We start from the raw sequence: 24,594 nt of genomic DNA, 5'->3' as shown, positions 1-24,594 counted from the left end.
TAGTGGACAGTTCTGTTATGATGCCGTCTTGAGCCCCGATGGACATAGCGACGGTGAGATAGTATGCCAGCTTTACTGGCAGACACAGCGGCAGCTTTAGACAAGCGGTAGAAGTTACTGAATCTGCGAAGTTCAGTAGTTGTGCAGGAGAATGACTGTGGATTATAATAAGTCTCTCCCCAATACGGAGTATTAACTGGAAAAGGGGAAACTGGGGCACTTACCAGCAGTGCCAATGTAATTAAAGCCAGCATTATTGAGTATAGTGGCTCACTCAGACGGGGTAGAGCAAAACAATCGCGCAGCAGAACTGTGATGGAGCAGCCACGCTAGGTCACTCGCTGGGCCGAAGGGCGCAGCGGAAAAGCCGTGGTGGAGTAGCCACGCTAGATCACTCGCTGGGCCGATGCGCGTATCGTAGCAGCCGTGGTGGAGTAGCCGCGCTAGATCACTCGCTGGGCCGATGCGTGTACCGTAGCAGCCGTGGTGGAGTAGCCGCGCTAGATCACTCGCTGGGCCGATGCGTGTACCGTAGCAGTCGTGGTGGAGTAGCCGCGCTAGATCACTCGCTGGGTCGATGCGCGTATCGTAGCAGCCGTGGTGGAGTAGCCGCGCTAGATCACTCGCTGGGCCGATGCGTGTACCGTAGCAGTCGTGGTGGAGTAGCCGCGCTAGATCACTCGCTGGGTCGATGCGCGTATCGTAGCAGCCGTGGTGGAGTAGCCGCGCTGGGTCACTCGCTGGGCCGATGCGCGTATCGTAGCAGCCGTGGTGGAGTAGCCGCGCTAGATCACTCGCTGGGCCGATGCGTGTACCGTAGCAGTCGTGGTGGAGTAGCCGCGCGAGATCACTCGCTGGGTCGATGCGCGTATCGTAGCAGCCGTGGTGGAGTAGCCACGCTGGGTCACTCGCTGGGCCGATGCGCGTACCGTAGCAGCCATGGTGGAGTAGCCGCGCTGGGTCACTCGCTGGGCCGATGCGCGCAGAGGAGAAGCCGTAGTGAAGCAGCCACGCTAAATCTCTGGGTCGGTGCAGGTACTGTAGATGCCGTGATGGAACTTGGACACTTACTGGCCCAGTGCGCACAGCTGAGAAGTCGTGGCGATGACACAGAAACATATGAAGAAACAGGACGCGGGGAGAAGCGGCAGTCCAACAGACGGACGCCAGCGTGCTCTCACCCGTCAACGCGACAGTGACAGTCCATGTGTTTGGTTTTCATTTTTCTCAGTAAATATATTACTAGAGGTGCTAATGAAATGAAATTTTCACCAGATGTCGGTAACAACCCAAGTGATCCATACATACAAAGAAATCAAACCATAAATGTCCAGAAATGACGTTATTTGTAATAATGTGAAATGACACAGGGAAAAAGTATTGAACACGCTTACTGAAATGTATCTAATACTTTGTACAAAAGCCTTTGTTGGCAATGACAGCTTCAAGACGCCTCCTGTATGGAGAAACTAGTCGCATGCATTGCTCAGGTGTGATTTTGGCCCATTCTTCCACACAAACAGTCTTCAAATCTTGAAGGTTTTGTGGGCCTCTTCTATGAACTCTGATCTTTAGTTCTTTCCATAGATTTTCTATTGGGTTCAAGTCAGGCGATTGGCTGGGCCATTCCAGCAGCTTTATTTTCTTTCTCTGAAACCAATTGAGAGTTTCCTTGGCTGTGTGTTTGGGGTCATTGTCTTGCTGAAATTTCCAGCCACGTTTCATCTTCATCATCCTGGTAGACGGAAGCAGATTTTTCTCAAGAATGTCTCTGTACATTTTTCCATTCATCCTTCCTTCAATTATTTGAAGTTTGCCAGTACCATATGCTGAAAAACAGCCCCATGCCATGATGTTCCCACCTCCAAACTTCACTGTTGGTATGGTGTTCTTGGGGTGATGTGCAGTGCCATTTAACCTCCAAACATGATGTGTATTATGGCATCCAAACAGTTCTATTTTGGTTTCATCTGACCAGACTATATTCTCCCAGTACTTCACAGGCTTGTCTAAATGTTGTGCAGCAAACTTTAAACGAGCTTCAACATGCCTTTTCTTCAGCAATGGAGTCTTGCGTGGTGAGCGTGCATATAGGCCATGGCGGTTGAGTGCATTACTTATTGTTTTCTTTGAAACACTCGTACCTGCTAATTCCAGGTCTTTCTGAAGCTCTCCACAAGTGGTCCTTGGCTCTTGAACAACTCTTCTGATAATTCTTTTCACTCCTCTGTCAGAAATCTTGCGAGGAGCACCTGGTCGTGGTCGGTTTATGGTGAAATGATGTTCTTTCCACTTCCGAATTATGGCCCCAACAGTGCTCACTGGAACATTCAGAAGTTTAGAAATTCTTCTGTAACCGATGCCATCATTATGCTTTGCAACAATAAGGTTGCGAAGGTCTTGAGAGAGCTCTTTACTTTTACCCATCATCAGATGTTTCTTGTGTGATAGCTGGCCATCATTTGGGACTGAACCAGCTGATATTAATTTGCACTGACAAGGGGCAGGCTTGCTTTCTAATTACTGAGAGAGTTCAGCTGGTGTCTTGGCTTTCCATGCCTCTTTACACCTCCCTTTCTTCATGTGTTCAATACTTTTTCCCTGTGTCATTTCACATTATTACAAATAACATCATTTCTGGACATTTATGGTTTGATTTCTTTGTATGTATTGATCACTTGGGTTGTTACCGACATCTGGTGAAAATTTCATTTCATTAGCACCTCTAGTAATATATTTACTGAGAAAAATGGTGACGTGTTCAATACTTATTTTACCCGCTGTATACTTCTAAATTAGAATTTCACCGTTTATGCTCCAGGATTTGTGCAGCTCGTTTGAGACTACACGCGTGGTCGTTGTACCAAGGAGCCAGTCTTTTCTCACGTACTCTCTTAGATAGCAATGGCACAACCTTGTCTAAGGCTGTACGGAGAGAATTCTTGATGTGCTCAGCAATACACTCTAGTCCTTCCGGAGCTACAGATGGATTGTTGTTTGTCAGATCTGGTAAAGTATCGATGACCGCAGCTATGGTAGCAGATGTTATATTTTGTTTGTTTCAATAACAGGACAGCCACTGAATACCATCGTTCCAATGCAACTCTTACATTATGAGGGAGTGGTCAGAAACAGCCTCACTGTGAGGAAGTACTACTAAACTCTACTACTACTAAACTAAGACAATATCACTGTCTAAAGTATATACCAATTGAATCAAGAATTGCTTGAAAGTCAATTCTAAGAGTCATGTACATTTACCATTTACATTTAAGTGGATATTTAAATCGCCAACTTTAATTACCTTACATTCATTCAGTACATCCTATGTATGATTAAGTAAAGATCTGAACTAATAAGGAAACTATAGCTTCAGTTATTTCTGTTAGGTTGGAATGGTGGGAAGATTTATAGATCTAAAGAGTGTTTGTGTCTAATTCTAAGGGATTTTGTGAGTCCGTGATATTTCACCTGCTTTGGTGGATGACCTCTGATGGATGAAAGGTTCAAATGTATTTATAGAAATATCAATTGTTTTGCAGCGAAAGGAGGCAAAAGATTTACTGTATGTATTTTGTGTTTGAGGTGAACATTTGTTCCTCAAGTCACATAAGTGGAATATTTAGAGGGCCACACCATTTCTACATGATATATGAAACTGTTTAAAGCTAAATTAGCTTGTTTTTGTTTGTCTTAGTTGTTGTGCCTGTGTAATTCAAGCAAACAGTTATGAATGTTAGTGTGTACGGGGATCTGTGCCAACATTGTTAACATCATCCATTCCTGAATCATTCACCAGTGTTATTTCCAAGTTATACTCATACTTATTCATCTCTCACACAGACTGTGGAGAACCATATTAATTGTGGAGAAAATGGGCAAATCATATGTTTCACGTGTCCTATATATATATAATAACCAGCAAAATAGTGAGAGACAATAGAGAAAGTGAATTATTTACAGGAGGTTGATGTATCCAAGGTTCTCTGCCACACTCCATCACACCCTCTCCCTGCTACCTCTACTTATGTTGCTCTACTTGTGTGGTCTAAAGCTGTGCTCGCTCTCTCCCTCTTATATATTCTTTCATTCTGTTGTGAGCAGCTACCCATGTAGCTTTGGGATTCATAACCACATCCCAATTTATAGAGACATGTACAAGGGGGACTGCATTAGAATAGAAGAAGGTAAACGATCAAAAACAATGGTGCGATAGAAATAGTGCAGCCAGAGTCTGAAAAAAACAGCACTGAATCATTGCAGTGACTACTGAATGAAAGAGTGAACAAGCGCAGGAGAGAGAATGTCATACAGCCAGCTGCTTTACGGAAGATAAGACAGCCTTTTATTTTTATGTTCCTGGGATCACTTTGAAATAACTGAGCATTTTAAAAATATTTTTTAGTTTTTGCTGATTTTATTTTACGCTGTACATCCATGCTTCATTTGCTGCCTCTTTTTTCTATGTCCTGCATTTGATGTATCAAGTGTGCACATCTGGGGTGTTCTCCCAATCACGCTGGCTGTGTGACTCGCCCAGAGTGAGCAGGGGCACGAAGGGAAGGGTGGCTTTGAGGGGGTGGAGAGATAGAGGAGGGGCTCAGAAGGGTTGAATGCATTTTATCTCTCTCTCTCCCCCCTCCCTTCTGAGCAAAATTTGACTTGCTAATTGCATGAGACATTGTGGAGCGAGGGAGAGAGAGAGAGAGAGAGAGAGAGAGAGAGAGAGAGAAAGAGAGAGCGTGAATATAGGGAGAGAGCGCATGCAGGGAGTGAGCGAGGGATGGAGAATGCAGTGGTAAAAGACGATTGGTTTTCTACGGTTTCAAGAAAGGCTTCTGCCACTCTTTTCTTTTCTTGTGCTGCCTCTCTGTGTTGCAGAATGAAGGCATATTAACACATTTTCTTCTGTCATTGCAGTGCTGTTAACTGTGAATGTCTAGCATCTGATGCCTTTGCTTGCAGTTAGAAACCGTTTTTCTCTCCGTACCATTTTTTTCCCAGGCAAATGGTCTGCCTGTTCTGAATCAGGTTCGCTTTCATTGTCTTCTGTTTGCAGCTTGCTTTTGGGCACAGAAGACCAATCACATAATGCGGATTACACGACACTATCACTTGCCAGTTTTTCAATGGAGCAAACATTTGCTATACAACAAAACACTGATCTGGAGGAATTAAAGAGCTCAACGGGGGAAATAAACAGGTGGAACAGAGACACATGGCAAGGACTCTTTCAAGACTAACAGAGTTTTCCTTTGAATGTGGATGGACAGCAAGGGATTTTTTTCAATTTTGCTCATACCTCAGAATGCATAATGCCGGGGTCTAGACCATACTGTAACCTCCTGTCTGAAAATCCCAGACAGTGAATTGCACTTCCACAAATCAAAAAGGGAGCGAGGGATGTGATGCGCACCATCTGAGGAAGAGGGAGAAGCATCTGTGCATGAATGGAAACAGAAAACTAACAGAGATATGTACATTATGTTCCTTGCATTGATCTGAAGGACTGAGCCTCCTGTTTTAGGTTTGGTAACACTAAATTTGATATCTATTTTTTTAATTTGATCTGTTTTTTCAGGTAGTCATTCATGATGTGTCGTAAAAAGTTAAAAGACTGTAAGATATGCATGTAAAATGCCTTTTTTGCCTCGGTTTCTCTGTCTCCTACATATCGGATGGCTTGTACTTGCTTTACCTATTGTGTACATCTGGTAGATCTTTGTTTTGTTTACCTTACTCTCTCTCAGTTCACCGTACGACTGTATCTGCTTAAAGGGCTCCACTACTATCCCCATGAGCCACTCGGGCACTTTGCAGCGACGAACCACCTACCTCATCTCCCTCACTCTGGTCAAGGTCGAGGCTGTTGGGTCTGATGATGAGACCGAGCCAACAAAACCATTGGCTCCGACCACAGCCCCAGCCCTTCCTGAGGGCCTGGAGCATGGAGCAAAAACAAGGGAGGAAGAAAAGGTGGAAGACATACGCACCCCTCCAGAGTTTGAGAAGGACCCTGGGAGTTCTGAACCAGAGGAGCAGAAGGTTGAGTTTAGGGGATGGAAGCCAAATAATGAGATGAAACCTGAGAGCATAACTGGATGTGGCACCAGAGCTCCACCAATAAAAGCCAAGGGTGCAAGCTGCTCTCTTGTCCTAAGCAATCACAAGGACAGAGAACTTCACAGAGAGATTAGGGGAGAGTCCTCTGCTAGAATTTCCCCTGATGATGAAGAGAAGAGAGTGGACATATCCAGAACAGAAACATCCAAGTCTGACATCTACAAGACAGAATTTTACACCCCGACACCAGAAAAGGTCACAGATGTTGTTGTGTCGAACGGGGCTTCGGTCCGTTCCAGCCTTCCAGTCCATCTCAGCCAGCGACCTGAAGCCCTGCTGAGAGCTGCAGTAACTATGAATCGCCGTGAGCTCAAAGAGGCCAGCAAGAGCATCTCCTCATCAGCCAAGAGCTTAGACTTCCAGGCTAGAGAGAACTCACCCCCAGTGACAATCACTATGACAATGGGACCATATCGGGCCTCTTGGTCTGAAAGTGAGGGGAGAGGCATGTACCAACGAATTGGCATAGAGCCTTTAATGGTTGGAAAAGAAGGGTATGCAGGATCTGGACTTGTAGCTCTGGATAGTCCTCAAGTTGAAAAGCTTAGAACAATATCAACCTCACTTCCAGCCCCTGCCACACGGCCACCAATGAAACCACAGCGTAAAGGCAAGAGCCGTACGCTGGACAACAGTGACCTGCACTTGCTTTCAGAGGACCTGAAAAAGGGAAAGGAGGCCCAGGTTGGAGCCTCAGCTGGGCAGCGTGCATCTACCCATGCCTCAGGGAAAGACCGAAAAATGCTGAAGTTTATCAGTGGAATTTTCACCAAGAGTACCCAGTCCCCTGCAATGCCAGCAGTCCCAGCCACTCCAATCCCTCTTCACAGGCACATGCAGAGAGGGTCCAGTGAGGAAGAAGGTTAGTATTCATTAAAAATGTCAATAATTTATTCGTCACAAACTTGGTTGCCAAGGTGCATATGTATGTCATCCTTAGATACTAAAATTACAGGTTCCTCCTTGGTATTTCAAATTGATCTTCCTTCTTGTACCCACATGTTCATCAATAAAAAAATCCTCATTATCCTTTAAGTGCTCCTTTGGGGAAATATAATTCTGGCATACATGTGTGTGTAATCATGGTGGTACAGAGGAGGTACCACATGTTTGCAATGGAACTGTGGAGTGAATAGGCTAGAACAAATAAATTCCATCAGTCCTTGTAATATAATACTATATATAATATAATAATACTCTGAGTTCTGCAAAAAGTATGCATAATTTTTACCTTATCAACCTTAATGCAATGATCAATGCCAAGTTCATAATTAATAACCCTATTAACCCATAGTTTCATATCGAGTTTCAAATCAAATGTTAATGCGACATTTTAAGTAAATGCAATAGATGTCTATGTCTAAATATAACATAACTTTTTAAAATATAGATGAACATTGCAATATAATAGATATGTGCATATATATGATAAAGAATAAAATAGAAATGTGACTTGTAAAAATGATAGAATACTGTTAACTTTTAAGTGACAAAACACATCTGAAATGTTATATTAATGTATTAGTCTCCCTCAGAGACCAAAATGCTGAAGACATACAAAGGGAGCTAAGAGGGGAGTGGCGGCTGTGGGCTGCTCTGGTACTCCTGTAGCTGTCATGTAGCCTGTAACTGTAAGCACTGACATATTTGCAGAAACCTTATTTCATTGAAGTTTACTGCAGCATAATTTGTTATCATTTCATAAATGTATATTTTGTAACAATAATGCATAATAGTAATAAGAGATAGTAGGGAATTGATGAGACATACACAATCTGTGGAATTGCACTGCAATGAGATATTATTAATTGAAATATGATGAGGAGTGATCACAAAATACTTGTACTTGAATATATGTTTGCATACATGGCTTGCTCTATATATGTTTGTCTGTGTACACAGCTGTTTCTATGAACATGTTTAATATGCAGGAGAGAGGTAGTTTCTGGAGGATAGGTTGCCATGGCAACAGCAAGCAGGGAGAAATGCTAGATGGTGGTATGTGGATGGGAAAGAGAAGGAATAAGAGAAATATGGGCTACAAGGGTATGGTTCTGGTTCTGGTTCTGGAATAATCCCCAAAGCTATTGCCCCAAAAAGGAATGAAGCTGCTTTATTACTGAGAAAGTGAATTCTTGAGCACAAAAGCCTAGATATGCTTGTCTATGTGGTGTTCATGTGATTGCATTCAAAAAGCATTTCTCTCCATCTCTCTCTGTCTCTTTCCCTCTCTCTTTTGCTCTCATATTTTCTCTCTTTTGTGTTAGTGTACATGTCAAGAAATGCTACTAGGTAGATGCCAAAAATGATAAATTATTAAATAGGAGGGCACTTGTCCTCTAAACTGATCTGTGGACAGCTGTGCTTGAAACTGAATATTTGGAATTCACCTACATGGCAACAAGTACATCCTTATCAAAATATTACAGATACATATTTTCATATGCTAGATATAATGCATAACGGCTCTCAGGAATGTTGCCTGTGGAATAGAGTCCTCAGAAGGGCCCAATGACTCATGTGGGTGAAGTCTGGCCTTGAAGTTTCCTGTTCGCTGTACAGTCATAATTATAATTTAACTCTCTGGTGGACTGAGATTGAAAGAGCATGGGAGAATGAGGTGGAGGGAGTAGGGGGGAGAAAAGATTGAGACAAAGAATATGAAGGAGAGTTGAGAGCAGAATGAATGGGCAATATAGAAACTCCGCATACACTGAAAGGCATGTCGGTAATTTAAATAGTGCATTTATGACAAACGTAAGTCAAATATTACCAACACATGTGTAACATGACTAACATGAGTTTATCAATGCACATGAGTGTAACATGACAAATTTAAATGTAACAATCAACATGAGTCTAACATGAGCAACATGAGTGTAACAACGCACAAGTCTAACATAACCAACATGGGTCTAACAGCTCAGAAAATCATGAGGTTTTTTTAACATTTGAAACAATCTTGAAGTGAGAGGCTCAGCAATTTCATAGAAATTGAAAAACTACAAAAGTTGTTCTGCCATAAACTGCTGCTTGCTAATATTATTAGATAGACAAGAGCTCACATTTGTTAGTATTCAAGCCAGAGTCACAGTAACTGAGAGTTACAATCAGTAAGACTCCAACTACTAACATGGCTAAGACTCAAAGAGCTGTCGAAAGACACCAGAGACAAAATTGTAGACCTCCACAAGACTGGAAAGGGCTATGGGGCAATTGCTGGCAGTTGTTGTAGCAATTATTAGAAAATGGAGGAAGCTAAACATGACTGTCAGTCTCCCTCGGACTGGGGCTCCATGTAAGATCTCCCCTCGTGGCGTAGCAATGATCCTAAGAAAGGTGAGGAATCAGCCCAGAAATACATGGGAGGAGCTGGTCAATGACCTGAAGAGAGCTGGCACCACTGTTTCCAAGGTTACTGTGGGTAAGTCATGCATGGCACGGAAGGTTCCCCTGCTTAAATCAGCACATGTCCAGACCCGTCTTAAGTTTGACCATGACCATTTGGATGATCCAGAGGAGTCATGGGAGAAAGTTCTGTGGTCAGATGAGACCAAAATAGAACTTTTTGGTCTTAATTCCACTTGACATGTTTGGAGGACAAAGAATGATGAGTACCATCCCAAAAACACCGTCCCTACTGTGAAGCATGGGGTGGAAGTCTCCAGACCTAAACCCTATAGAAAACCCTTTGGAGGGAGCTCAAACTCTGTGTTTCTCAGCAACAGGCCAGAAACCTGGCTGATCTGGAAAAGATCTGTATGGAGGCCAAAATCCCTGCTGCAGTGTGTGCAAACCTGGTGAAAATCTACAGAAAACATTTGACCTCTGTAATTGCAAACAAAGGCTACTGTACCAAATACTGTGTTCAAATACTTATTTGCAGCAGTAACAAAAATAAATTATTAAAAAATCATACATTGTGATTTCGGCCATGTGGTGGACTGGCTACATGCCCATGGTGTACCCTGCCTTCGCCTGATGATGCTGGGATTGAGCCCCCCTGTGACCCTGACTAGCGGGATTAAGTGGTAAATACAATGGATGGATGGATGGATGGATGGATGGATGGATGGATGGACAGATGGATGGACATTGTGATTTCCGAATTTTTTGTTTTTTGATTATGTCCCTCACAGTGTACATCAGTGTTGGGAACGTTACTTTAAAAAAGTAATAAGTTATAGTTTCTCACTACTTTTTCAAAAAAGTAACTGAGTTAGTAACTGAATTACTCTATAATAAAAGTAACTCGGTACCAGGGAAAGTAACTATTTGCATTACAGTAAAAAAAAAGTTATATGCCAATGAATAAGGATTTTTTGAAAAAGCAGTTTTCAGTCAGTTGAAATAAGTAGGTCAGAAAGGTGTTTAACTTTTGATATTTATTGCACATCAACAGACCAGTGCAGGATAAAATGCTTTAAAATCCCAAATCTTTGTGTTTAAAAAAATAAAATAAAGCAAAAGTAAACAGTTACACTATATAAAGTGCATTTACATCTATCAAATTAAATTAAATTCTCTCGACCTGAGACAACTGGTTTGTTCACAACAGAAGTAAACTTAACAATAAAACCTCTATTCTTAATTAAATAAATCAAATACACAGTCTGGTAGACATTCAGGAACTTCAAGTATTTTCTTAAATAATGTTTATATCGCCACCTTGAAAATGCAAATTTTTCTTCGGCTTGCTCCTGACTCGCCATTTCTGCCTCTTCTCCGTTTGTGTCACGTGTCACTGGTGTGCTTCGGCATGCGTGTAAAAACACTGGCTCTGATTGGCTACCATAACGCTGCCTTAGCCAATCGCTTACTGACTTGTTAAGTTAAACAGGTGTTACACACCGAGAACTGTGACCTATCGAGATCTGTTACTCCTCACTAGCCTGGGCAGGGGTCCGCTCGCATTACTGTTAGTATATCAATATATAGTAATGCACCGCTTTTAATGACCAGTAACATCAACGGCGTTGTAATGACAGGAAAAGTAATTCATTATATTATCCCGTTACTGACAAAATGATGCCGTTACCTAATGCCGTTATTTTTAACAGCGTTATTCGCAACACTGGTGTACATGCACCTAAGATGAAAATTTCAGACCCCTCCATGATTACTAAGTGGGAGAACTTGTGATGTCACAGGGTGTTCAAAACTTATTTTCCTCACTGTAATCTTAATATACTGGTTATTTATAGAGGAACTATTAGACTATTCAAAAATATCAGAGTAGACTTTTTATTTCTATAAGAGACTCAGCGTTATTGTTTATTCACTGGCCAATGATAATTTTGCTTTCTGCACAAAAAGCATATTTATGTATTTTTGCATGCTAAATCCAAATATGCTTTCCAAATTGCTCTTCTTCGTCACCCATAGTTATTTGCTATATATTTGTGTGTGTGTGTGTGTGTGTGTGTGTGTGTGTGTGTGTGTGGAAAGAGTCCTACTGCTGCACTGTGTGTGTGTGTGTGTGTGTGTGTGTGTGTGTGTGTGTGTGTGTGTGTGTGTGTGTGGAACGAATCCTACCAATGGACTGTGTGTGTGTGTGTGTGTAAAGAGTCCTAATCCTGGACAGTGTGTGTGTATGTGGAAAGAGTCTTAATGCTAGAATGTGTGGAAAGAGTCCTACTGCTGGACAGTGAAGAGTGATGTGTTTCTGAGGCCAAATACATGCAAAATCTACACTGAACATTTCAGATGTACATGCTTACATATTCTAAGTGTAATAACAGCATTAATTATGAATAGCTAATATAATATTAATGTAAAATGTAATTGTCCTGTCACATAAGAACTATATTGTGGTCTAATTATAATTCAATTTGAGCATAACGTTCTATAACGTCCACCTATTTTAGTTTGGCAAGCTTATTGTATGCAGACACGTCTTAAAACATATCTTCATAAAAATGTATATTTTAGATATTAATAATAGTCAATAATAAATTATCAATGAGTAGGTGTTAGTTGGTCGATGGGCAAATCTTGGTGTTAACCTTCCACATTACTGTGTCCACTCTACAGTATCTTCTCCATTTCCGGAATTTAATATTTCTTCCTCTGTGTGGTTACATCTGATGATCTTTCCACATTGATTAAGACTGCTGCACCTTCTCAACTATCACTATGTATGGTTCGTTCTTGGCTCACTTCTCTGTGTGGATCTGAATTTCCCACTAAATCTTGCTTTATTTTTTAACACAGCTCTAGATGTGAATCTATGGTGTGTCTACATTGGCGTAGGAACCGGGGGGGGTTGGGGGGGGGGGACCCAATATCACAAACAGGTTGATTTGTCCCACCCAAAAATTGAACCACAGAAAAAGCGGTTTGGCAGCGTTCGCAATTCACGCACTGTGTTTGTTGTTAGCAACTTGTCAGGTGCTCTCTGGATCTTTCGCTTTCTTAAGGCTTGTGTTGAGATGCCTGTTCAGAAATATCTCGCACTCATAGCGTCAGAGCTAGGTTTATACTTTCGCAAGTGAGCGTAGAGCGCTCGATTCTGCCCACCTCGCGCGAACTGTGTAGCGTTCATACTTTCCGCGTCACATTCTTTGCAGTGTTGTCCGACACAATATGTGGTAGTATAAAGAAACACCCCTCAAAACAGGGAAGGAACATTTACCTGACCAATTTTAATGTTGCTTTGTGTTTCAGGTTTGAAAAGTGCTGGAATTGGGCTAAAGTACTTGAAAATGCTTGAAATTGTAACTACTTCATTTCACAACAATAGCGATCTGAATGATCAGTTCTCTTGTATTACGTTAACAAATAGGACGAAACATGAGAGAACGTGAAGACGTTAAGATTGGGCGTTTTGAAAATAAACAACCATTAGATAATGTGATAAAAAAGCGAATTATTTCGAATCATTTTGAATATATGTATAAATATTTAACTTAATTAGGTTTAACGTGCTGGGAAATATTGAAATGGACCATTAAAGTGATGTACAAGTGCTTGAATTCAACCTTGTAAACAGGGCTCTCAAGTCTCACGCATTGAGCGTGTGACACACGCATTTGACCGTCTTCACACGCTCACACGCCACACCTCCGATTTCACACGGCGAGGAAAATTTTATTTTATTTACCTCCGATCGCCCTCCACTGGTGATCGATCGCGATATACAACGTATACACCCCCCCCCCCCCCCCCCCGCACAACAATCAATTAACGTCCGCTCCCCCCCCGTCAACAACTCTCACACTCTGGCATGAATCCAAAACTTGAGAGCCCTGCATGTAAAGGTGTATGAATCCTGCAAACATGACTTTGTTCATTGCGCTGAGGCGTGGCGTTTGCGAAGTTACAAAATTCGAGAGGTGCACGACCTCGCAAATCAACATCGCGCGAGGCCCACTGCGATTATGTCATTTTCGCTGCTCGCAACGGGTCAAGTATAAACCAGGCAAAGTTAATTTATTTATTTGCAATTTACCGTAATTCCACAAATGTTCTATGTCACTATACATACAGTGATTAACTACCTTACCTACAGTGGAATCAGTTTATATTAATATTTTAGTGGATAGGGTGGGCTTTGATTTGATAGCAAATGTGTCCCCCCCCCAATGTCAAACTCGCTCCTACGCCCTTGTGTGTCTAGCTCAGGGGTCTCCAACCTTTTTGGAACTGGGAGCTACTTCTTGGATACCAGTTATTGCAGTGGGCTACCGGGGGGGGTTGGGGGTGGCAAACGATCAATTGCTAAGCGGGAAGACCGCTAGCAACCGCGGACAATCTATAATAGCAGCAAAAACATAAACGATGCAGCGCTTTGGTGCATGGCACTATAGTGAGCTATTTTTAAAACAAGCCCGCGGGCGACTCATGACGTAGGTGACCCCTGGTTTATTCAATATTGACGGCAGCCTAACTTTTTGATTGACAGTTAATTGAGCAATAGAACATGAGAGGGAGTGTGTTATCGTGAATATATGTACATGCCGTTACTTGACAACGCGTCCGCGGAGTGATACAGAGAATGAGAATACCGTGCTGTTACACACATATCTGCAGGGTTAGAACACTTCTCAACCAGTCGGATTGTGAACTAACTGTTGTATAATTGGCGAATAATCATTTAGTGTTAGAAGGGAAGGGACAACTGTGAATTTTGATTGGACATAAATTTAAGTAGATTTCTCGATGGGACCAATTAGGTTTACAAATTTATATGTAATTCATTGGCCCTTTGGCGAGCTACTCGGAAAGGGGTGGCGAGCTACTGGTAGCTCGCGAGCGACATGTTGGAGACCCCTGGTCTAGCTCATAGGTCTTGTATAATTTCTGCATACGATGCCTACCTATCGGTTGTGTACATCAGATATGCTTGGGTGGCTCTTTCATCTGTATACAACATGCATCATTGTCTCATATGCTCCTTTGCTCAAACTGCATATTGGGTTGTGGTTGATGTAATGCACCTCTGCTATGATCTAGTGCCTAGTGATTGTTATTGTGCTCCCATGATTAGTGCTTGTGTGCTGATCACCAGTCCTGCCTACTTCAGCCATGGGTAGGACTGTCTTACATTGGTCACCTCTGCTAATGTCAGTGCTTCCATGGAACACTATTCTGCTGTGACACCTCTTCTGTTTCCAAGGTATCCATGTCCCCTATCTGTTTGAGTCACATCATCAGTCTCATCAGCTCACCCTTGTGGCAATTGGATGTTTTGTGTCTCATCTTAAATATTAGTGGGTTTTATGTTGTTTACATACATATAAATCACATGTTCATATGTTAATTTAATTTCATATGTTGTTTTGTTGAGTTGGCTAGGGCCATACAAATGAACTATATACTATTTTATAAATAAACAATATATAATGTAATGTAACATTCATGCTAAATAGATAGTTGCATATTTATTATATGAATTTGCTTTTGGTTTGTTTGCAGTTTACTACATTTTGTGATTTGCACATTTGATTTTATGAGACGTAATATAAATCTGGCTGTAACAACTAGGAGAGAGGGCTGAACGCAAGTGCGGACTGAACAATGAATTTAATGACAAAACTGATACAAATACACAAAGCACACAAAACATACACCAAGAATAATCAAACATCTAACATATGAACCAAACAACACTAACAGAAATAACTGGGTGGACAAGGCTAAATAAAAGCAAAGACATCAACAAGCAAAATCACTAGAGAAACCAAAGTCACACAAAGTACATCTAATAGGGAATACAAAATACAAGGAGTACATACAGACTAGTATTACAGACACAAAAGACCAAGATACCAAATCGCATACAAACAAGAGACTAAACACAAGACTTAAATACACTAACCAACCAAGGGACTCAACAAGACACAGCAGAAAGCAATAACGAGGGGGCAGGGGAGTGAAGACAGACACAACTAGGAAATTTCAAAATAAAAGACAAACGGAAGACATGACCGACAGGAGGGAGGCAGGCCTGACACTGGCCATAAATGAGGCTTCCCTTCTGCATTACAATGTGAAACTTCTCTTATATTTCAAATCTGCTGAGATTAAATTACTTGAACTAAATAATATGTGGCTTGACAGAGTGGTTTTGACCAAATATGAAACTGTAATAGCTTTCAGTTATAAGATTTTAGGATTTTATCTCGTTGCTAAACTAAAACAAATTAAAATTTTCACCTGTATTTAGAGGTAACCCAAATGTGTAAGGGCCTAAGCAACATAAACTGGACTCATAAAATGAATAATTATGTTGATTTGAACTAAACAGAATGTGTAGCTATCTGAAAAAATTGATTATTAGAGGTCAATTAGAGGTTACAGATTATTATAGGATGTTTTGGTCATATGTTATTTTATAGGATATTTGGTCACATGTGATTTGATGACACACTAGCTAACTTTTTGCTTTGATTCTTTGTACTCACACTCATTCTCTCCCATACACACTGAGACAGTACACATTGACAATGCACATGCACACTATCTCTGCTAATGAACTTGAGTCTCTTTGATGCTTTCCCACTGAGCCTGTTACAATTCATTTGCACTCCTCTCATCCATCCACTCCATTCTTTTCAGTCCCCCAATCTGATTTTGTGCCATCTGGACTGATGACTGAGCACGTTTGGAGGTACTACCAGCCCACCAATGGCCAGCCTTCTCTGCTGAAAGTGTCATCAAATGCAGCAGAGAAACCAGGTGGCTTTGAAAGTTTTCTTCTAGGCCCCTCGGAGTCAACACTAATTAATTTCAGTGTCATTTCAAGGTCTCCAATTTGTTGCTTGTAATCTTCAGTTTAGTCAGTTAAAAATATCAAATCTCAGAAATACAAGCATAAAATGCATACAAAAAATGTGCTTACCAAATTAGCAATGTGCTACCACTACAGCATTTTACCGCTTGTTATTCCATATCATGCTTCATGAAAATAAAAGTCCACCGTCTTTGTCTTCCTAATACCTAATGGTGCCAGAAGTGGGACAGAAGACCTCAGGTATGATTCCGCTCAGACGTAGACAGATAGTGGGAGTTCATCCCACCATCTGTGTGCTAGTATAAAAGTCTTCCCTGTCTCTAGAGGAATGATGGGTCATGTCTTGATGTACTCAAGAGACGAAGACTGTGAGATATTGTGCAGGCTTATGCTGGGTTGAGACAACACAAATTTAGCTCAATTTTGACACAATTCTGTTGTAGTGGATACATTTCCAGTGGCGAGCCCTATTTTGAGTGTGGGAAATGAGCAATGGGTCTTGTAGTGTGACAAAGAACAGTCAAGTGGTATCCCATGACACCCCAACAAAGAGTCTAGCACAGGGGTGGCCAACCCGTCAGAGACCAAGAGCCACTTTTTTTTTTACTGTATTACGGCAAAGAGCCATATCATACATGGGCATGTAAATTGTTGACGGGGGGGGAGTGTAGATTGTTGATCTGGGGGTAATGGACAAAAAAATAAGTATTATATCGCGATCAATCGATCGCCAGTAGTTGGCGAATTAGTAACTCGTGTGAGCGTGTGAAGACAGTCAAATGCGTGTTTTCCACTATGCCGGTTTAAAAAGTGTTTGTTTAAGCCTGGTTTATACTTGACGCGGCGCGAGGGTCCGCGCGGCGAAAATGACGTAATCGCTGTGGCTCCGCCTGTGCGCGAGGGCCTCGTGCGCTGTCGATTCGCGAGGTCGTGCACCTCTCAAATTTTGTAACTTCGCGCCTCAGCGCAATGAACAAAGTCATGTTTGAAGGGTTCATACTAGGGATGGGGAGATTCACCGATTCACATCGGTGAATCGGCACACATGTCTGCGATTCGACTGCACCGGTAGATTCAACGTGCATCGGGTTTAATTTGCGGGCGAATTTATGGTGCATCGACTCTAGCCTTTTTGCATCGGCAAATACCATGGTTAAATCGGGTGTTTTTATTTACAGAGCCCACTCCTGGTCTAGCATGTCAGAAGTTTTTGTATTTTCTTGCAGTCTGACAAAAGCTTCAACTTGTTCCTTGACACTGACCAATATGATGACAGAGTCTCTGGTGCATATATGTAAACACGGCAAAGAGAAAGAGGGATACTGCTGTTGTTATTGCTTTCAGTTGTAGCGATTGTGAAATCTGATATTAGAAATATCTTTATATCTTGTATTAATCAGAGTATACAATTTCCAAACTCTTTCCTCGACGAGACTCCACAAGACATCCATGCAATGTTCTTAATACGGTAACACAATTGATACTTCAAATGCTTTTTGATGAACAGATGACTTTAGAGTTTAGTAATACATTGTCAATACATTTTTTCTTTCTATTGTCTTATCTGTACACAAAACAGCTAGCATCACACCGAGTGCTTCTATAGCCACCGGTGACTGTTTTCACCCTCTTCCCCAATGACCTACAAACTCATACAAGGACAAGGACAAGAACAGTGCTAGGTCGGCATCAAACATGCTGTGTTACCAGTGTCCTGAGCATGACATGGCACAAATTTATGCCACTATGATATATTATCCGACACAGTAACCATCATTAAAGATAAATATAAATATACAAACAAACATAAATATCATGGAGTCATGACAATAGCTTTCAAGTAGGAAGGAGATGGTCCATTCGAAATAATCTAATATATTTTACTTGACTGATTTAATTGCATATATTCTCTTTCGGGATTCATAAACCATTGATGCCATGCATGTCCTACCCATCTCATGACTGACACAAATACCTGAACAAGCTAAAAAAAATGTTAAATCAAAATGTCAACCTAAAAAAAGCTAAACAAATTTTAAGCATTCATGCACCTTCCTCTACCACCCATTACATATTTCTCATGTCATGTCTTACTAAGGTGACAGTAAATTCCTGTTGCTAAGATTATACACAGTAAAATTTGGCTTGCTCATTAGGGATTTGGACCCATAGTATTGTTAACCTTGTAAATCCTGTAAAGCGCTTTGTGACAACATATGTTGTGAAAAGTGCTATACAAATATATTTGATTTGATTTGATTTTAAAAAAGCATACAGGCTCAAATACCGAATTCAGTACATTTCTACATATCCTAAATACACAAATTACTTGTACAAAAAATGTGTGAAATATAGTGTGCCTTTGCTGGCCTCGTGGGAACCATTCCCATTCTCCAGTTAAACACCCCCACACAAAGGTCACGGACGCCAGGATGGGTTCAGACCCGTTTTTTATATGGCAGGTGTGAAACTGTAAATGTAAATACAATTTACATGCTTTAATATGCACATATACAAGTAATTACTATTTATCTAACACATATAATGCAGTTTTACCTGGAATACTTACAAGGAATGCCTTCATGAACTTAACAGCCATGAAACAATACCCTGCTCTCTCGACATCTAAAACGTGCAGCCTAGCCTGAACAATTACTTCCTGGTTTCAACTTAAAGGGCCAGGCTACAAATTAATCTAATGGTGGAGACAGAACACTCCCCGTCTGGTATCTTACTGATGCCACAAGTAACAACTTAAACTTCACCTGTTGAATACCCATGTACACTTGTGATCCTGCAAATATTGTTGCTTTTTGTCTTGGGCTGATGTGGTAATCTCTTTGTGAGCACCAATGAAGTTTGTGCCACAGTCAGAACGTAGCTGCTTCGCTGGACCCCTCAGAGCGAAGAAACGCCTCAATGCATTGATGAAACTTGATGAGCTCATCTCCTCCACAACTTCAATGTGGACAGCTCTTGTGCATAAACAAGTGAAGAGTACTGCCCATCGTTTGCTGTTAGCCTGGCCCCCTCTTGTGCGCCTTGTGGCTACCTCCCATGGGCCAAAAATGTCCATGCCTACATAAGAAAATGGTGGTTCTACCTGAAGTCGGTCTACTGGCAGGTCGCTCATTAATTGCTCTTCAAACTTTCCTCTCAGTTTTCTGCATGTGACGCATTTATTTATTATCCTACAAATGCTCCTTTTTGCACCTACAATCCACAGGCCACTTTCTCTGATCGCCCCTTCTGTAAAGTGTCTTCCTTGATGGTTAACACTTTCGTGATGATGTCGTACAAGGAGAGTGGTTATGTAGTTGATGCCTGGTAAGATTATAGGATTTGTTGTCTTTGTCTCTAAGCCTGATCGGGTAATACGACCACCAATCCTCAGTAGGCCGTTTTTCCCGATGGTGGGGTTGAGCTTTATGAGTGGGCTGCGTTTGAAAAGATTTTGTTTTGCTAAAATGCATTTGATCTCATCTGCATAAGTTTCTTGCTGAACATTTTTCATTATTGTGTGTTCCGCTTGCTCTAACAGTTCACATGTGATGGCTGTTTTACAGACATGCCATCCTGTGCAGTCTTTCTCTGTTTTGGAAAGGGAAAATCATTGTGCAATGTGAATTAACTTTGCTACAGTCCTGCTCAGAGTTTTCCATGAGGAAAAACGTTCCCAGCGTTTTGAGTCTAACTCTGTTTTTGCAACTTTTGTGCAGAGTGATTTTACCTCTGGACGCACTTATGCGTTGTTGTCTGGATCCAGTAGCTCATACTCGTGTTGCTCTGGCTGAATTTCTGGAGAGTGCTGCAGGAAGGCTGGCCCTGTGAACCATGACGTATTCAGCAACTCTGTAGCTGGGACAGAGCATGAACCATGATCAGCAGGGTTCTGATCTGTTGTAACGAAGTGCCATTGATCCGGTGTTGTTGACTCTCTGATACACCTTACACGGTACAGTACATTTAATGTAAGCGACTGCACATATTGCTTTCATAGACGCATCTGAAAAAATACATAGTTCCACACGTTTGGCTTCAGAGAGTGGGATTTTGGAGTATGTATGTGGGATTTGTAGATTGGTGAGGTACTGTAAGGACTGTTGCCATTCTGTCCACTTCTGTCTCATGTCTTCCGGCAGTGCTGCATCCCACTCTGCAGTGTGCAGTGAAAGCTCTCTCAAGAGAAGCCGTCCTTGAATAATGACTGGGGACAGAAACCCGAGTGGGTCAAATACACTGTTCACTGTTGAGAGGACCCCTCTGCGTGTGTAGGGTTTGTCTGTTTGGGGAATATGAAAGGTGAAACAGTCTGACATTATGTTCCATTTTATGCCGAGACTCCGCTGATCAGGCAAGTCATCCTTGAACAGGTCCAGATCCTGGAGATCTTTGGCACGGTCTTCCATTGGAAATGCATGCATCACTTCCACTTTGTTGGATGCTATTTTGAGGAGCCTGCGATTTGATTCTGCCAGCATTTCTTGGGTTCTTTTGACTAAACTGATGGTGTTTTGCTCACACATCACACACACATCTGCCCCATATTTCTCCTTACCCTGTTCTGCAACCCTTCTTAACCCATACGTAGCTACTGCGGGGGAAGGGCTGTTGCCAAAGACATGGACACACATTCTGTAATCCACCATGTCATTTTTAGGGTTGTTGTCTTTGTGCCACACAAATCTCAAAACGTCCCTACAGTCGTCTCGCACTAGGAAGCAGTAGAACATCTGCTGAATGTCCGCTGTTATAGCAACTTCATGTTTTCTAAACCTCAGCAACACACCCAGTAGGCTATTGTTTAGGTTAGGCCCTGAGAGCAACACATCATTAAGTGACATGCCCTTAAACTGTGCACTGGAGTCAAATACTACCCTTATCTGTGATTGTTTCTGAGGATGGTAGACTCCAAAAAAGGGGAGCTACCAGTACTCTCTGTCTTCCTGTACTGGGGGAGCAAGTTCAGCATGCCCATTGTTCAACATCCCTTGCATAAAGTCTATAAGGTGGGACTTCATTCCAGGATTTTTGTTGAGCATACGTTGCAGTGACTTGAGGCGACTGACCGCATACTGACGGTTGTTTGGTAGTATTTTTCTTGGTTCACGAAAAGGTAGTGGGGCCACCCAGCTCTTTGAATCATCTTGTGTGAACTCGCTGTCCATAATTTGGAGGAATGACAGATCCTCCATCGAAGGTGTGAGCTTGTTGTCATCTTTGGTCTGACAAAAGACATCCTTTCCAAAGCCTGTATCATTCATCCTTTGTTTTATGTTTGTGCTATTGAGAGTTTCTGTTCGATCTGGGAGACTGATTTCTGGCTTCACAGTGAAGTGATTTTCACAAGGAGGGAAATGGGTTGGTCTCCCATTTGTTAGAATGTGAGTCTTTAGGCTGGTGACTTCTGAGGGTTTGTGAGTGTTACCCAAGCACACATCTCCAACTATCACCCAGCCTAAATCGAGTCTCTGTGCGTATGGTGCATTGTGCGGGCCGTTAATTTGACTGCGCACCTTATGAACTCTTAAAATGTCCCTACCGAGTAATAACAGGATTTCAGCATTGTCGTCTAGTGGTGGTATCTTGTGTGCAATGCGTTCAAGGTGAGTATGACCTCGTGCCGCAGCTAGAGTGGGAATTTCATCCCTCTTGTCTGGTATCATGTTGCACTCAATAAGCGTTGGTAGTGGTATTGCATGGGCATCATCTACAGACTCTATGAAAAAACCAGAGGCTCTACGACCAGCTGTAAGACCTACACCAGCACAGGTCTGCAGTGTGTACGGCGTAGCGAAGCTGTTAACCTTGAACATGACAAGTTACTCTGGTCATCCAGCATGGCATACATCTTTACGCTCTTGCTGCGATCATTAGCTGGATAAACATTAACCAGGCATATTTTAGAACATGACTTTGCCGAAAAACCCTCCTCACAAACCTCAGTGCAACTTGTAACAACAATTTCCTTCGGCTCACCTTTCTCCCCGCCATGATCTGCTGGAAATTGGGAGGACTTGGGAGGAGGGGAGAGTGCATCTGGATGTAAGGCAGTAGGGTGTTTATCAGATTTACATTCAGAGCATTTAACTGCTGCTTCACAGTAGCGCGCCACATGTGTGTTTTATGCACAGCACCTGTAACAAACATTGTATTGTTTTAATAATCTTTTCCTTTCCGGAAGAGGTTTTTCCTTAAACCCCCTGCACTCTTGCAGAGCATGTGGTCTGTTATGCACAGGACACCATTCGTCTGGTCTATTATGGGGAGTGGCTGTTACGTTTGTTTTATGCACTGAGATTATTCTTGGGTTATGACTGTAATTCTCTCCAGACCTGCACTTTTTTACTCCACTGATGGATGGTGGCTGGATATAGAAGCTTGGGTCATTGCGTGCCTTTGCCTGAGTTTGAATGAACTGTAGAAAGACAGTAAATGGGGGAAAGGATACCTTAAATTCTTGCTTATAGCGTGAGCCTTCCATCAACCATCTCTCTTGTAGTCCATAAGGCAACTTCTCCACTATTGGACCGATGCCCCTTGCTGTATCGAGGTAGGACAGTCCATGTAGGTATCCCTCTTCTTTCGCTGAACTTATTTCTAAAAGTAAATCACTCAGCTCTCTTAATTTTTTGTGATCTCTTGGCCCTATCTTGGGGAATTGGTCAAGTTTAGCAAAGAGAGCGCCCTCTACAGCCTCTGGTGATCCATAGATCTCCTCAAGCCTTTCCCAGATAAGCCATAATGCAGCAGATGGCTTGCTTATGTTGACTGCCTTAATGCGACGTGCGTGTGTGACTGACTCTTGTCCCAGTGACTTAATCAGGAGGTCGAGTATGATGGACCCTGTATTGTTGAGTATGGGGTCTAGAGTCAATGTTTTTTGGAGTTAGTTGGGGTGGGTGGTCCTTTGAGACTGTGGACATGTTTTCCTGTTGAGCATCTGATTCCTCAATTTGTACTGTTTGCATGCACCTATCTAGTTCCATGTTGTTTGTGTTTGTTTTACCTGGTTTGATGTTGCTGGACTCACTGTGTTGCTTTACATATTCTGCCGTCCGTTCATAGGCACCTTGATTTGGGGCCAGATCACTCGGTTCAGCCACTGATGCTTCCAAACCTGCTGCAGTCGCCTCCATTACTGCTGCCTCCGCCGCTGCAGCTTGGGCTTCACCTTCTTTCTCTAGTGCATGCAGTGTTGCTTCTAGTCTGGCCTTCTCAAATTTGATCTCTATTTCTTTCTTTGCAAATGCAGCTCTGGCCTGGGCGGCTTCTGCCTTACCACATGCTGCAGCCACTGCTAATGCTACACTCGTGGCAGAAGATCTGCTTCTCCAAATAGCATTCATTGCGAGGTCTCCCTTTTCACTTTGCTGGCCTCGTGGGAACCATTCCCATTCTCCAGTTAGTTAAACACCCCCACACAAAGGTCACGGACGCCAGGATGGGTTCAGACCCGTTTTTTATATGGCAGGTGTGAAACTGTAAATGTAAATACAATTTACATGCTTTAATATGCACATATACAAGTAATTACTATTTATCTAACACATATAATGTAGTTTTAACTGGAATACTTACAGGGAATGCCTTCATGAACTTAACAGCCACGAAACAATACCCTGCTCTCTCGACATCTAAAACGTGCAGCCTAGCCGTCTCTGCATCGCATGGTCTGAACAATTACTTCCTGGTTTCAACTTAAAGGGCCAGGATACAAATTAATCTAATGGTGGAGACAGAACAGTGCCCATTTAAGATTGTATTCATATTTGTGCGTTTAAAACGTTTTTACCTACCTATCATTTTACCTTTTAGTACCAAAACGAATCTTTTTTGGGGTAGAAGGTTTAGCATTGTTTGGAACCGTAAAATTCTGCATGGGAAAACCATATCAGCTCTTAACTCTAACTACAATAATCTTAACTCTTACCTCTCTTCCCTTCTCTTTCTCCATGAAAGCGGCCTGTGCTGCAAACCAAGAATGGATGTTGAGTCACACCATTCAGGAGCTGCATCTGGTAGGAATTACTTTTAACCAAGCATACAAATGCAAGAGAATACACATTTTTAAATGTTCATTTCATGCATTAAGTTAATTATGTGTAGACAATTATATAAAGGTGTACAGATAAAACAGGTCAACATTTATAAAAAAGGTATTTCATGGATTGTGACATTGCCTTATGGATTATTGATCAGTTTAGTACATTTACAATCCAAATTGTTTTACCAGG

The 24,594-nt window shown here is 42.0% G+C and overlaps 1 protein-coding gene across 4 annotated transcripts in view; it reads left to right on the top strand.

Annotated features, from left to right (window-relative positions):
- Window positions 1-4,728: 4,728 nt before the first annotated feature.
- The window catches only part of LOC143484732 (arf-GAP with GTPase, ANK repeat and PH domain-containing protein 1-like), a 49,681-nt gene continuing 29,815 nt past the window's right edge, over window positions 4,729-24,594 (top strand). The window contains exons 1-3 of one of the 4 annotated variants that reach the window (XM_076983824.1): window positions 4,730-5,527; window positions 5,779-6,985; window positions 24,320-24,378. In XM_076983824.1, the coding sequence (XP_076839939.1) occupies window positions 5,797-6,985; window positions 24,320-24,378 (1,248 nt within the window). In that variant the 5' untranslated portion in view covers window positions 4,730-5,527; window positions 5,779-5,796. Of the gene's footprint in view, window positions 6,986-24,319; window positions 24,379-24,594 lie in introns of all 4 variants that reach the window. The other 3 variants (XM_076983735.1, XM_076983912.1, XM_076983658.1) reach the window with 3 other exon arrangements.

Source organism: Brachyhypopomus gauderio, chromosome 1 (genome assembly GCF_052324685.1).
Source record: "Brachyhypopomus gauderio isolate BG-103 chromosome 1, BGAUD_0.2, whole genome shotgun sequence".
Lineage (NCBI taxonomy): Eukaryota > Metazoa > Chordata > Actinopteri > Gymnotiformes > Hypopomidae > Brachyhypopomus > Brachyhypopomus gauderio.
The sequence above is the reverse complement of the archived record's forward strand: the minus strand, read 5'-3'. Positions and strand labels throughout refer to the sequence as shown.